The sequence below is a fragment of the Cataglyphis hispanica genome, chromosome 8, assembly GCF_021464435.1.
Source record: "Cataglyphis hispanica isolate Lineage 1 chromosome 8, ULB_Chis1_1.0, whole genome shotgun sequence".
Lineage (NCBI taxonomy): Eukaryota > Metazoa > Arthropoda > Insecta > Hymenoptera > Formicidae > Cataglyphis > Cataglyphis hispanica.
In genome coordinates this window covers 4109993-4123881 of record NC_065961.1, presented here as the reverse complement: position 1 = coordinate 4123881, position 13889 = coordinate 4109993, and the positions used below count along the sequence as shown (strand labels likewise).

General features: G+C 35.4%; 2 protein-coding genes across 6 annotated transcripts in view; one reads left to right on the top strand and one right to left on the bottom strand.

The window, feature by feature from the left end:
• The window catches only part of LOC126851317 (RIMS-binding protein 2), a 211728-nt gene that overhangs the window by 166268 nt on the left and 31571 nt on the right, over positions 1–13889 (top strand). For all 5 annotated transcript variants that reach the window (XM_050595145.1, XM_050595147.1, XM_050595144.1 and 2 more), the window contains one exon: positions 10071–10347. The gene's annotated coding sequence lies outside the window, so the exon portion shown is untranslated. The remainder of the gene's footprint in view (positions 1–10070; positions 10348–13889) is intronic.
• LOC126851331 (seipin) lies at positions 11659–13741 on the bottom strand. Its single transcript, XM_050595190.1, has 6 exons — positions 13481–13741; positions 13149–13389; positions 12693–12838; positions 12421–12623; positions 12058–12331; positions 11659–11958 (listed from the first exon to the last, which is right to left on the bottom strand). The coding sequence occupies exons 2-6, from the start codon at positions 13367–13369 to the stop codon at positions 11840–11842; spliced, it is 963 nt and encodes a 320-aa protein (XP_050451147.1). The 5' UTR covers positions 13370–13389; positions 13481–13741; the 3' UTR covers positions 11659–11839.

Genomic DNA, 13889 nt, shown 5'->3' with positions numbered 1-13889 from the left:
ATATGATACATCAATTGTGCATACATTTGTCTATACGATATCAGAAATGTAAATGATATCTTACAATTTACACGGAGAAAATTTTATAATAAACAAATATATATCCATTTTTATTTTTTTTTTTTAAATTTTCAAATACATTTTTTTAAATAATTATTATAAAGCGGAAATATTAAGATATTATTTATTACTATAAAATTTGATTTTAACGATTATACATTTATTTAATGCATCCAAGTTTTTGAACATAATTACAATAGTTCTTTGTAAAATATAAAACGTATATTATTGAATTGAATATTATTGAAAAAATTATAGTAATGTATATTATATATAAAAATATTGTAATTTATTTGTCTTTCTTATAATGTTTCACAAATTATAAGAAATTGTATTATATTTACTTCAATCTTTTCTCTGCTTCAATTTTTTTTTTTTTTATTCGATTAAGAATTTCACGATATTGATGAATTTTTGTTGAAAAATCGCGAAGAAGGTTGGCGGAATAGTGTCCGAAAAGAAGGACCGATCGGATAGTGGCGGCTGGCATAAGGAGCAACGGGGCCATGAGTTACGAGGACTCGGCAAGAGAAAGAGCAAAGTGGTGGGGTGAGGCATGTGGCGTTGTTTACCCTTTATTTATGACGAAAGTTTGGCCAGATTTCACGAAAGCACAACCCCGAGGTCGGTTAAAGCGTGCAGCCTCGGTCACGGGGGGTCGCGTGGGGAGATCCGGTGGAGAAATTGTAGGGTCGAGGTAGCGGAACGAGACTCTGTGCGAGTACCGCGAGAAAAGAGAGAGGAAGAGAGAGAGAGAGAGAGACCAAGGGAATATGCGGCGAGGCCTCTCATGTGCGGTTATTCGTTAATGTCATTCCGCGCGCCACGTGATTAGCAAGCTGTCAATCTCAAAGACGCAAATTTTCGCACGTGTAAAATCGCAGCCACGACCATCGCTTCCATCATCTCTCGCATTTAAGAACCTTATTTATTTATATTCTTTCTTTCTCTTTCTCTCCTGTCCTTGTCTTATTCTTTTGTATTCGACTAAGGTAATATACATAGATGATGTTGATGTAGATTGATGTTGAATATATTTCTCTCGTGGAATTGGGGCCAACAACTTTTTCGCGATGCTTTAATATTCAGGGCATCGACTTTCTTTGCGCAGGTGCGTTTCGCAGACTCCTCTTTCACGTTCACTTTCACCTGATACACAGAAAATGAGAATTATATTATAAAAAATATAAAAAAAATTGCGTAGAAAAAAAAGTTGCAATATTTAAACTAAATAGGGAGACTTTATTCTAATCATATTAAATCACGTTTAAACAAATAGTTGATTTAGATTAAAGGACACAAAGAATTATGATTATATTGACGTGATTTCTTTTAGCATTTTTCACTAGATATTTATGTCTCTTGTTTGCATCTCTGGGCATGTTTTTTTTCACTCATGCTAATTCACGGTGTTTAAACAGATGTTTATCAATTATCAGAAGGAAAACAGTCTTAAGTATATCTAATGACATCGTTAAACACCAACCGAGAGAATTATCCCTCGGAAACGTCGAAGAGCGGACGTTAATAATTGGTCACGTGTTTCGCGGAATCCAATCGTAGGTGAAGTGGTCCTTGATCCGGCGCGTGTGCTAATTGGGAGCGCAATTAAAAGCGTCGGTACGTATACGTACGTACGTACCGTCGCGAAAGCGAATACGGACGCGTCAAAATGAAACGCACGTGCAATAAAGAAAGAAAAGAGAGACCAATGTGGAAGAGAGAGATAGAGATGGACAGACGATGGGTTGATGCGTGCGAGTGGAGAAGAAAAAGAAAGAAATGCAAGGACGCCGCCGCCGCGCCGGTTAATTGAGTCTGCCTGACACGAGAACCGAAAACAAAACGTGTCAGCGGGTCGCTTGTGTCACGCCCTCCCCTCCCGATGTCTGTTGCACTCGAGTGCATCGCGAGAAGTCAGTCGTCGCTTCCCCTTCCTTCCCCCTTTCAATTATCCGTCTGTCTCGTGTCGATATAAGCGCCTCGGTCTATCTTCTTTTTCCATGCATGCATTTTCCATTAATTAATACGACGTTAATACTTCGTTGTCGGCTCGCGTCTTTTTTTCTTTATATGGGCCGTTGCATTTATTGTGTCATAAAAAGAAGAGAAATTTGAATTAAATAAACGCCAGTTTATATGGAGAGATTTATACCCGGCTTTTAATAATGATAAATATTAATTTTAATATGAAGGAGATAAATAAAGTTTATTTAAAAATATTGGATATTTTATTTTTATACGTACTATACATCATATAAATTTAAAATATAATATTCGCTACCATTCGGGAGATTATTTTGTCGGAACCACTAAGGATTTCTTTTTTTTTTTTTTTTATGTATCGACAAAGGCGCGTACCGTCATCTTTTCAGCGGCTTTTCCCCGTTAAAGCTATATACTTCTGCGGAGAAATGCTTCTAGGTAGAGGGAGAGAGGATAGGAAAGTTCAACGAAAGGTAGAAATTGCGTTGTATTCTCGCATCAGGGCAGTTTCCCCGTGAACGAGGGAATTGCACGGCGCATAGCCGTGCATCCTAAATATTTACCTGCCTCTCGCCGTTACACCGCGCGCAAATGTTCCATTTGCGACCGTGAAAACACGCGCGCGAGTCGACTCTTCCACGAGGCCAGGTCGTTGTGATACTCGAGACGGATTCAATGATGCCGCCGTTGACGTTAAAATGTCATAAAGCGAGATGGACGAAAACGTTATTTGCCGTTCCCGCAAATTACTTTTATCCTCGCGCGAGAGGAAAACGGTATGGTACAAGTAACACGAAAGGCAGGTATATACTGACATATATTGCCCTATCTTAGGTGTACTCTCCGATTACCGTTACATGGTTTAGCTGACTTCGATCGACTTGTCTATTAGAGCGAATTGCGTATAAACGTACTTTGCGATAAAATGCTTTGACATTTAGGGGAAGATTTTTCCTAAACATGTGCGAAAAATTTCGAGGGATGATTCTTTAGGTAATTTCTTAAAGAAAGGTTCATATATGTCAATGTCTTAAACGACATAGTTTTCGAAAGTATTTTTCAAATTAAAAAAATTAAATTTTAAAATATATATTTATAAGAAATTATAGAAACTATTGAAAGTGACCAATTCTAGCCGTTATAGATACGATGATATGAATCTATTCTCCTTTTCATTAATTAGTGAAAAAAAAAGACAACTATGCGAGTCCTTAAATTCTCAATATTTTCAATTCGTGATATTTACTAAGGATTTAAAAGGTAATATATACTAAAGATTTAAAGAGGTAATCTCAAACTTTAACATCCTGTATCTCAAAAACTATGTCACTTAAGACGATTTGATGTATATAAGCTTTTTCTCAAGAAATTACCCGAGAAATCACACCTCTCGAATTTGTTCGCGCGTGTTTAGGAACACCCTTACGTATATACATACGTGCCACACACGTGTCGACGAATTCACCGACAGCTCTGAGTTAGCGCGCTTCTAATGAAAGCCCTTTGCCCGCACAATAGTGCGACGCCAGCAGCAAGTTTCTACGACGCGGGCGCAATTCATACGGTTACTTTGAAGAATATCTCAAGTCGGGCAAAGTTTCGGGCAAAGCCCGGGCCAACGGTCAAATTAATGTGCAAACTTCAACGGCAATAGTTGTTTCCCTCGGAGATCTTAACTATCGAGTCGATCGCCAGACTCTCCCCCTCCTACTCTTCCGGAGGGCGAGTTCATTAAACGCCGCGGTACATATTATGGGCTTCTTTGTGCCATGATCTCGCGATAGCGAATTCTAAGCAGGCGGATTTTGCGAAACTGAGGACACGCTAATTTTCGTGCTAATTTCTCTGGCAGAACTTTAGGCCACGTACAAGGGCTTGACAGACGTGTGTGGAAAGGATAATAGCGAAGGTGGAGGTAATAACAAGGGAATCTCTCTCTCTCTCTCGACCCGGATATATCTAGAGATATACAATACATGAATGTAATCCGAGAGTAAATGCTGTTTCAACCTAAATAAGCGCGCTGAGCGTAATTCATATGCCCTATGACAACACACACACACACACACACATATATATATAATACATCTTCAATTTACATTATATATATATATATATATATATATATATATATATATATATATTAATTATTATTAATATCGCGTGCAAAAGAAAAATTAATATCTTTGGTCGGAGTTTATGCGCGATAACAAAGTTAACTGTAATTATTTTTACAAAAGAATAAAACTTAAAGAGATTTTTGTATAGATAGATAATTTACATGTAACGCAGAATCTTTTTTCATGACAAATATGGATAAAAATTAAAGGCGAATGAGTGTAAAATATAAAGAAAAAAAATATTGTATATAAATATCTATAATGCCACCGGCGTTTTAAAAATTTCAGGCTAATATTAATTACTCGCTGTAATTAAATTTAATAGAGACTTTATACCGCGACAAGCTTGGTAAGGTATAGCTCTTGCTACTGGGCTACATAATGTCCAGCGTAACCGGATCACGAAGGAGGAGAATGTTCTTCTGCCTGTGTTCGTGTTCGCTTGAAACAGAGATTCCCAACTGATGTTTCGCGAACCTTTATTTCGGGTTCCTTTAGTTCATAGATATATTCCGAGCGATCCGCATTTGGGAGATCAACGCTTACCTCATTCACAATATTTTTAACAGTAGATAATAATATACGCGCAAAATTATTTCTATCATTTTTATCGGTCGCGATTTTAGATGAACTAGATTTATTGCGATATAATTATATAAAATAAAATAAAGTATAGAAAAAAAAAAATATAAAATAATATATTTTTAAATTTTGATAGAAAATTAAATGAAAATTTATAATTTATACCCACACACAAAAATATCGACAATAATAAAATTTAATTAATAATAAAACTTAATTTTATCTAATATCTTGAAATTTTTATGTTTTTCATTTAGCTCTATTAAATTACAAGAATATATATTTGGCGCATTATTTTTAAGCAAAAATTTAATTACAAATTATCTTTCTCCCTAATTTTTTGATGCTTAAGACTAAATCGTTTCGCGAAAAAAAAAAAAAATAAACTAAACTCTGGTAAAATTTCAGCCCATTCTATTTCAAAAGGATCCGACAATTCTTTTTTTTCTTTCTTTTCGAAGTATATATATATATATATATATATAAAACTGGTTTTAAAAATTCCAATAAAAATATCGCATTAAGAAAGGTTGGAAACCGCTGCACTAAAGCAAGGGGAATAGATCAGAAAGAGGTGGCTATAGACAAGAAGCGAGCACTATGTTGCCTGGAGGCAAGCAGGTGCGCAGCATCCTATCGCTTCTCCTCAGCGACGACGCTTGCTCAACTAGCGAATCTGTCCGCTTCGTGTATGCATGCCGTCTCGGTAAGAAGGTGCCTTGCCCACAACCAAGATTGTATTATAGGACTGGCCTTTATGAACAGGGACGTTCGAGTTTAGGGAAATCGAGTCGCGCGAAATAATCCAGTCCCCTCGATAATTACCCCATTCGAGAAGTAATCTATTTTCGCATTTACTTGCAGTAAAGGTTTCAATTTATATAGTAATTGCTTCTGTTTATATATAGCAGCTTTAATAAAAGATAAAATTGTTTTTTTTTTGTGATGATAGAATTTAGATGAGGATAGAATTAAATTGTACTTTGTTTTCCAATTTTTTTTTTTTATTGCTATTCAGTGATTTGTGCATATAAAAATATATACTTCGAAAAAGATATTTTCTTTTTTACATGTTTTCCTGTTGAACTTGAAACAGATTACAAAGTAAGGCGAACACTTGGAGGATGATATCAGTAAGATTGAATTATAACGGTAATGCGTTTCCGATGATCTAATGATGTAAAGTAAAGGTTGTTTTGTAAGAAGCGGAACGGATAACGATGGTTGGTATAGAATCTTGGGAAGTGATACTTTCTATGAATTATTATATGCACTTTAGCTGAAATTTCGATATCGTTGCGGAGGCATTCACATAAATGAAACAACGTAATGCGTGAACTTACTGTGGTCATTCGAAACCTGTAAAACCGGCTAAGACGGCTTAGCAGGAACGTAATGGTGGCTCGTTGTCGAGAAACTCGCTCGTCGAAAGGTTTCAATAGTAATACGATCACGATCCTTTCCACAAAATGTGAGCTCGTATCGTGGATAAATTGGCGACAATACGGCCAGCGTAGGCTATAGCATCTCTGTGAACTCTGACGGGAAACGAAAATCACCAGCATTTTATTCTGAAATTAAATAAAATATTTATTTTTTAATTTTTTTAATTAATTATTAATATTAATTATTTAATATTAATTTTTTTATTTAATTTTTATATATTTATCTATTTCTCATATAATTTGTCTTGATGATTGCAAGGAATCTTTTTTTTTTTCACTCGTTTAGTTCGAAGTGCAGTGGCGCTTTAACATTTTTCAAGAAGGAAATTTTTAGAATCGAAAATAAAATCGCGAATTGTCGATATCTTGTACATCACTATATATAGATTTCCAAGTTACAAGAAACGAATATTCCTACGCATTATTTTTCGTTTCTCAATACATAGAAAGATAATAATAGTCCTCTCTCTCCTTCTCTCGTTCCCCTTTACATTCCTCTGTTTATCGCTGAAGGAATCTGAGCACAACCGACAAACGGACGATCGTCGATTGTACTCATGGAGAAGATGGCGCAAGTCGGTCCAGGTGCATTTGCCGCTGCGGGAAACCGCAAACACCGATGCAGCTTTACCGCGCTCGCACGAAAGAAAGAACGGAGAAGTGCAGCAAGGGCGACACGAACGAGGGTAGAGAGAGAATGGGAAGAAGTATGAGAGATATATGTATATATATATATATATATATACCTGTCTATCCACACCGCAGAAAACAAAGGCTGCGTAATCGTGCGCCCTTCCGAGTAAAAAAAAAAAAGGAGAAGGGAGGAGATGATTGCCGAGATAGATAGATATCTAAGGCGTGCAAACTTTTAATGAATTAGAAAGACAAGCTAATCCATCGTCGCGAACGCCTACGTGATGCATTAAAAACGCTTATTCAGCACTTCTCTCTCTCTTCAGGGAGCCGTAATGTAGTAGTAACAATAGAGTGTGGCGCTTCGCGCCCCTTCCCCTTTTCTTATATTCTTTTTCTCCCTATTTATGTTCTGTTTAAGCACTCGCTCGTGATAAAACCTAATTTTGAACTTTGCCATTAAATTCTTGCACTATGTTTCGAGTTGATATCTATCTCGTCGAATTGAAAGAAAAATATCGACAAAGCGTGATTTCTAGTGGAACCGTAAAAATATGTGTTAAATCAACGGATTAATAAATCCGGAATGATACAAAGCATGATTCTCGTGAGGAATGTTGAATAATTTCGATGTATTAATCAGTTATATCTTTATTATCCGTTGGAGGACGGGGAGGATTGTTGGATTGTGTTTATCTTCGAACCGCCTTTCTCGGCCGTACCTTCGCGTTGATTTCGCTGCGCTAACAGGTTCCACGGTCAGTCGGAGACGGCAAATTAGCCGCTGGACGGAGCGGGAAGAGAAAGAGAGAGAGAGAGAGAGAGCAGGCAGATGCAAGATTCTTGGCAGGGTCAAACCTCCCGGCCATCCTCTGATGCCGCTTATACCTTGCCCGGACCCTTCTCCGCTTCTGTTGCCGGCTGCTCCTCTCTACTTCTCTCATCTCCCCGTGGCAAAAAATCATGCGTACATGTGCACACAAAGGCCCCGTGGAATAAGGAGGGCGCGAGGTAGCTCGAGGATGTTGCGAAGGTGGGGTTTGTACGCAGGTCGAGAGCAGGTAGGAAAGGTACGCGGCGGCAACCGGTTCTCTCCCCCTTCGTAGGCTCCGGTAACAGGTTCCCGAACCGGTCCAGGCCACATCGAGAATCGGCGATCGCGTGTTGCTCGCGTGGCCGGACGCGGCCGAGGTTCGGCGGAAGCGCCCGAGTTGGAGCATTACACAAATTGCGCCATTATGTGTAATGGGTCTAGAAAAAAATGCCGGATAGAGATGGAAAGATGCCGGATGATGAGCGGGGAACCTGTAGCGCGGCAGATCAAGAGAACGAAATCGGAACGCGGATAATTAGAATTTCACGAATTCTTCGAAATATTCGAAGATCGCGTGAATTTTCAGTTCGATAAAACCGATCATCTGAATTCGCTCTCGTACACAAAGATTCGAGATGTTCTGCCATATCATCTCAAATATATACACGATATACTCTGATCTTTTAAAAGGTTTCCCAGAGACGACGATTTCTCAACGCGTACAATTGCATCTGTATCTTCTTCTTTCATAGAATGATGCTTATAAATATATCTTTAGATAATTCTATAGGCCATCTATCCACTCTGCAGAACACGTGCATTATATATGCGGCCGTTACGCACACGCGTGCCTGTCTACGTACGTGCGGAATTTAAAGGGTATTAATACTTCGAATTTTCTTTAAGTACATATAATACGACGCATGGGGGAGAAACGCAGCAGCACATCTCGCCAATGTATCTCACCGGTACCATCCGCAACGCTCCACCATAATTTTCTGCAATATAGTGCCATATCCTCTCGCGCTTGATGTATTGTAACCGGTATCCTATCGAATCAAGCAGGTGGCTCGACAGGCTCCCTTATATTTTGACGATTAGTTCTGGACCGAGCTTCTTCGCGAAGGACGCACTCCGCTTTGCCGCAACACCTTTCTCTTAGCCAGGGCCGCAGCTTGATTAAATTTAATATCTTGTAGAAATGAATAGTATGAAATTCTCGAAATACATACGATACATTCGATATTCATAAAAATTTTTTAAAAAAACTAAATCTTAAAAATCTAACAGCTTGTTTCTCTTTGTTAAACTGTAATATATTAATGTTGAAGTCCTTAAAAGTCAAAAGTCGCATCAATCGTATTCTTATCGATATTTCTTTAGCCTCCTATTTTTTTAATTTTATTAAATGTACTGCTTGAAATAATTAGGAAATTACATCATTGAACAATTCCATAGTTTGAACCAAGTAACAGGAAACGAAATGATAAAATATCACGTTTTATGAATCAATTCATTTAAATAAAATATCTGACACATCAGATATCTTAAGAATAATATAGGAATTGGAGAAGCGATTTCCTTATCATTTCCAACATTATATTTTACATTAAATTTTACACTTCGACGATTGAATTTTTGCGTTACAGCATCGTACGTATGTGTTGATAATATCTTACATTAAATTATCAAAATTTATATAATATAATTTATATAACATATGTATACATTATATATGTATACATATATAATGTCTCAGATTCATTACCTGCTAATGGCAGATTTTTGAAAATTGAAATTTTATGAAAATAATTTCTTTTTCAGCGAAAATGTCGAGATCATTACTTTTTTCAATTTTCCAATTTTGTCATCATATTTATTTATAACTAACAATAAATTAAAATTTTATTAAATTCTACCTGAAACTAATTGAAAAGTGTAGCTTTGAGAATTTTTTAATTCTCTTTATAATATTTCTTTGTGAAAAACCCTTCTTTTTTAATCGCTTGTAACTTGCAAATTATTGATGTCTCGATTTTCGCTGAGGAAGGAAAAGCCATCCTAAAATCATTTTCAAATATCTATTATTACATATATATAAACATATATGCCATTGTTTAATTTTTAAGTCTTCTATTGCATTTTTATCTTTTTTTTCACAATCTTCCAATTTTTTCTTTACATTAATTATTTTTTCTTCAAATTATAAATGATAAATAAATAAAATTTGTATGAGGTTCGCTGTCAGTAGAACTAACATAGTAAATGCGCATTGTTTTCGTCAAAGTTCCATAAAATTATTATAAAGTAACAGAATTCTCGGAAGATCGCGCTTAATATATATACATATATATTTTTTAAGGGGCTTAAAGAGATGGAAATCGCTAATAGATAACGAATGGATTTTTAATCTTTTAATGGATTCGGCAGGAATCGGAGAGATTATCGGGCGCTTCTTGGTGGAATTCCTCTTCCTATCGTCGAGAAACCGCATGCGCCCCTGGAAAAACGAGGCAGCCGCCGGTCATCCTGGTTACGGCGTTGGCCGCCGGGTCGACCGGACCCCGACGTCGACGGTGTAGCCTGTGCGTGCACTTGCCGCGAGGGAAAGGTGGATGGCCGCGACCTTGATGCGCGTGGTTCTCGCGTGCCCGAAGCCTCACGAAGCACGACGAGGACGTCCGAAGCCGAGGATCAACGTCTGTGTGTATGTATACGCGGTTGTTCAATTATCTCTCGCGCGCTTCTTCTCCCGATCTTTCTCCTCTTGGAACGTTTCCTCTACACAGCTTCCTATTCCCTTCTCTATACATGTCGCGCGCGTCCCATCTTTTTCTTAGCTCTCCTCCTCGTGAGGGTACGCACTTACACACATGTAGCCGATGATGTGTAAGATCTCACGGAAGCTGAAACGACTATCGCTACGCTCGGCTCTTGAGCTCCGGTGCTAGTTTTCTCTACGATGAGACCGGTATCTCGACTTAACCGACCAGTCATCCGAAGCAACCAGTGTCTCTCAACGCATTACGTGTCTCGATAATATCGCTCAAATGATCCCTGAAAATTGCAATTTTAGATGCGTATCTCATCTTGAAAATATATAATAATATGTTGCTGACAACGCGATGTTTATCGAAATTCATTGATAGATGTATTGGTATTTTATTTCATTTTCAGTCATGACAAATTTTCTATGAAAACCGTATATGCAAAATTACGCTTTACATTTTCAATAGAAATATGACATTGAACTTATTTTATATACATTGAAGATATAAATATCTCTCATAGTTGTTGAACAATCATTTTTTGAAAGATACATTACTTCTATATAAAATCTATCTATAAAAATGTGAAGACTTTGTTTTAAGGACCGAAAATGCTTATTTGATATGTGTATATATTTATCTATAATTTAAAAAAAAAAACTATTAGGATATGATGAGATACCACGAAAATTGCATTTTATCCATACTTAACGATATAATTATCTTTATGAAATTCATCAAAATATGACAAAATTTCGAATCATCTTTCTGCAATTATAATTCATTAATGAAATTATAATTTATTATTGATATCATTTTCTTCCGTATAATGAAATCTTTCTTGAAAAGTAAATTGGATTCCAAGCCAACGTAGCTTGGTCGTATTACGGGTTGCCTATGAATCAGGGGTAAAAGAAGTTTATTCAAAGTATATTAAATTACAATAAATTGCTCAAGTAATAGTGATATAATTGTAAGAAAGATATATACAAATTATAAGTTATTATAATGAATATTTATGCATTTAGTTTAAACAATCTTTAACAAGCTTGCAATCAATAATTATTTGCATTAAAAAAATTTGATTAAGTTAAAACATCGTGCCAAGTATATTTTGAAAAATAATTTTAAAACAAGACATTAGCACATGAATTTCTGAACATGTCATTTTTTTTAATTTAAATTTTTTTTTTGTGAGGGACTAATATGAAATGATGGATACTTGAAAGTATTACCAAGCTACAGAAGGATCGATTACTTAAAATATGGTATATTTTAAAATAGAAGCAAAATATATTGCATATTATAGAATATAAAAAATATATTTCTTATTTTAATAACTTTTTTGTTAATATTCCTCTGTAAATGATTAATTATTCAACTGTCTTGCAACATTCATTCTTATATCACGCAAAATATAATTATACATCTTTACATCAAACATTCACTACTTGATGACTCAACAGCTGGTACAGAAAGTTCCTGGATATAGCTTTGGCCTTCTTGAAAAGGCTTTTCTTCTTCTGTACTTTTCTCCTCATCTTTGAAATCTGTTATAAATAATATATTTGGCACTTTAAAAAATAATTTTTTATAATCTTAATATAAAAATTGTACAGATGAATTTGAAATATTGTAAAATGACTTACAATCAGTCTTAAGATCTTTATCGTTGTCGAAGTTGCTCTTTTCAAAATTTTCATCCGTATTTTCCTCTTCAATTTCAAGATGTAAATATGACAATGTGTAAACAAGTATTATGAAAAACAAGATTGTACCAATGCCAGCAATAGCTGATAGAATTGGCCAATAAAACATCCAGTAACGTAGTCCTGATAAGTGAGCATTTATTATGAGATTAGCAGAGTAAAATTCAATGTGCCTTGATTGGATTTCAATAAATATAATTGTTACTGGATGGTTCTGGAATATATAAAAAATTTGTCTTAATATAAATATTTTGTAAAATTGTCACTAAATTAAAGAAAAAAAAATCTACTAGAAATTATTACCTGATCTTCTTCAAAATTACTGAACAATTCAAGAATAACATCTTGTTTTTCTTCAGCTTTTCCAAAAATCATCATGGGAGAAAATGTAAGAGTTGTAAGTATATGTAATAATGTACTACGATAATGTAACATTGCTGATTTACATGTATGATCTATAAGATATCCATCACGACTGCGCAATTGAGCACAGACCATGAACATACCTTGAAAAAAAATTAATTTCTTATGAAACATAATATTCCATTAATGACATATTCATATAGAAACTTTACCAAGTTCTTTGTTGGCTGGTGATTCTGGCATTTCTAGATGCAAATTTATTTTATACGGCTGACCAACCATCAAAAGTTGCTGCTTCTTGGTCAATTGTAGTTGAGCTTGTGGAAAACTGCATTTTCCTTTCTCTTTGTCGCACGATCTATAATAAAGAGCCAATAGTATGATTTAGTAATTCAATTTTATTCAGCTCAATTATTTTTTATCCAGTTTAATTTAATTAGATTATTATTTTATATTTACAATAATTTACAGACAAGCATTAGAAAGATATTGTTATTATTATTATCATTCTACATATTTGTTAGACTTATTTGTTTTGTTCTTAGACTTTGAAATCTTCGAAGAATTTTTCTATGCGATATCCATTATTATGACATACATTATTGTTGCTATTTAATAAATATATAAAATAGAGAATCATATAGAGAGATCAAATAGATAGAACTTACTTGAAATTCATATTTACGGGCCGTACGTACGACATGCTCGGCATGTAGGCATAGTAAAAGGCTGTATAGAGAAATATGGACAACCAAATTATGAGAAGAACGCTGATAATAATGATACCGCCGCGGAAAACCGTATCTTTGGCAGACTGCACGCCTTTTCTAGTTGTTCTCCGTATGTTGAACCACTTTTCAGTGATATCGCGTAACATTCTCGAGAGCATTTTACGCGATTACTTGTCTACTACAAAGTCACATGTACGACGAAAATCACTTTTAAAAGATATCAATTGTATGTTCGATATTACATAACAATAGACCAAATTGTTTTTTACTTGATTTGTGATAAATCTGTTTCAAATAATTCTTTCTGTTTATATTTTAATGCACATATTGGACACGTTGTTTATAAAATTAAGAAATCCTCTTCAGGTGTCATCGAGAACGAAACTGGAAATAGCAATTGACGATGACTCATTTGACATTGCGGTGTGATAATTGACCGCTGCGAATATCCTCGAGAGTTATGCGAATGTCAACAAAGTGTTTTTACATTTTCGCGCTTCTCGTGAACATCAGGAAAGGTTATGCGAACACGAAAATACGCTTCTACAGAACTCCTATCGTCCAAATCTGTCACTTTCTCGATGAGAGATCACTAGGATTGCGTTCCAAAATTTATCTTTCTAAATTTATCTCTATCGTTCGATTGACCAATCAGGATAAAGAAATTTTTATTTCTTT

Excerpts from the sequence above, each read along its gene's own strand:
- LOC126851331 (XM_050595190.1), bottom strand. The coding sequence starts at position 13,369 with ATGCTCTCGAGAATGTTACGCGATATCACTGAAAAGTGGTTCAACATA. Across the intron at positions 12,839-13,148 it reads CCCGTAAATATGAATTTCAA|ATCGTGCGACAAAGAGAAAG; the intron begins GTAAGTTCTATC and ends TCTTTATTATAG. Across the intron at positions 11,959-12,057 it reads TAAAGATCTTAAGACTGATT|ATTTCAAAGATGAGGAGAAA; the intron begins GTAAGTCATTTT and ends TATTTATAACAG.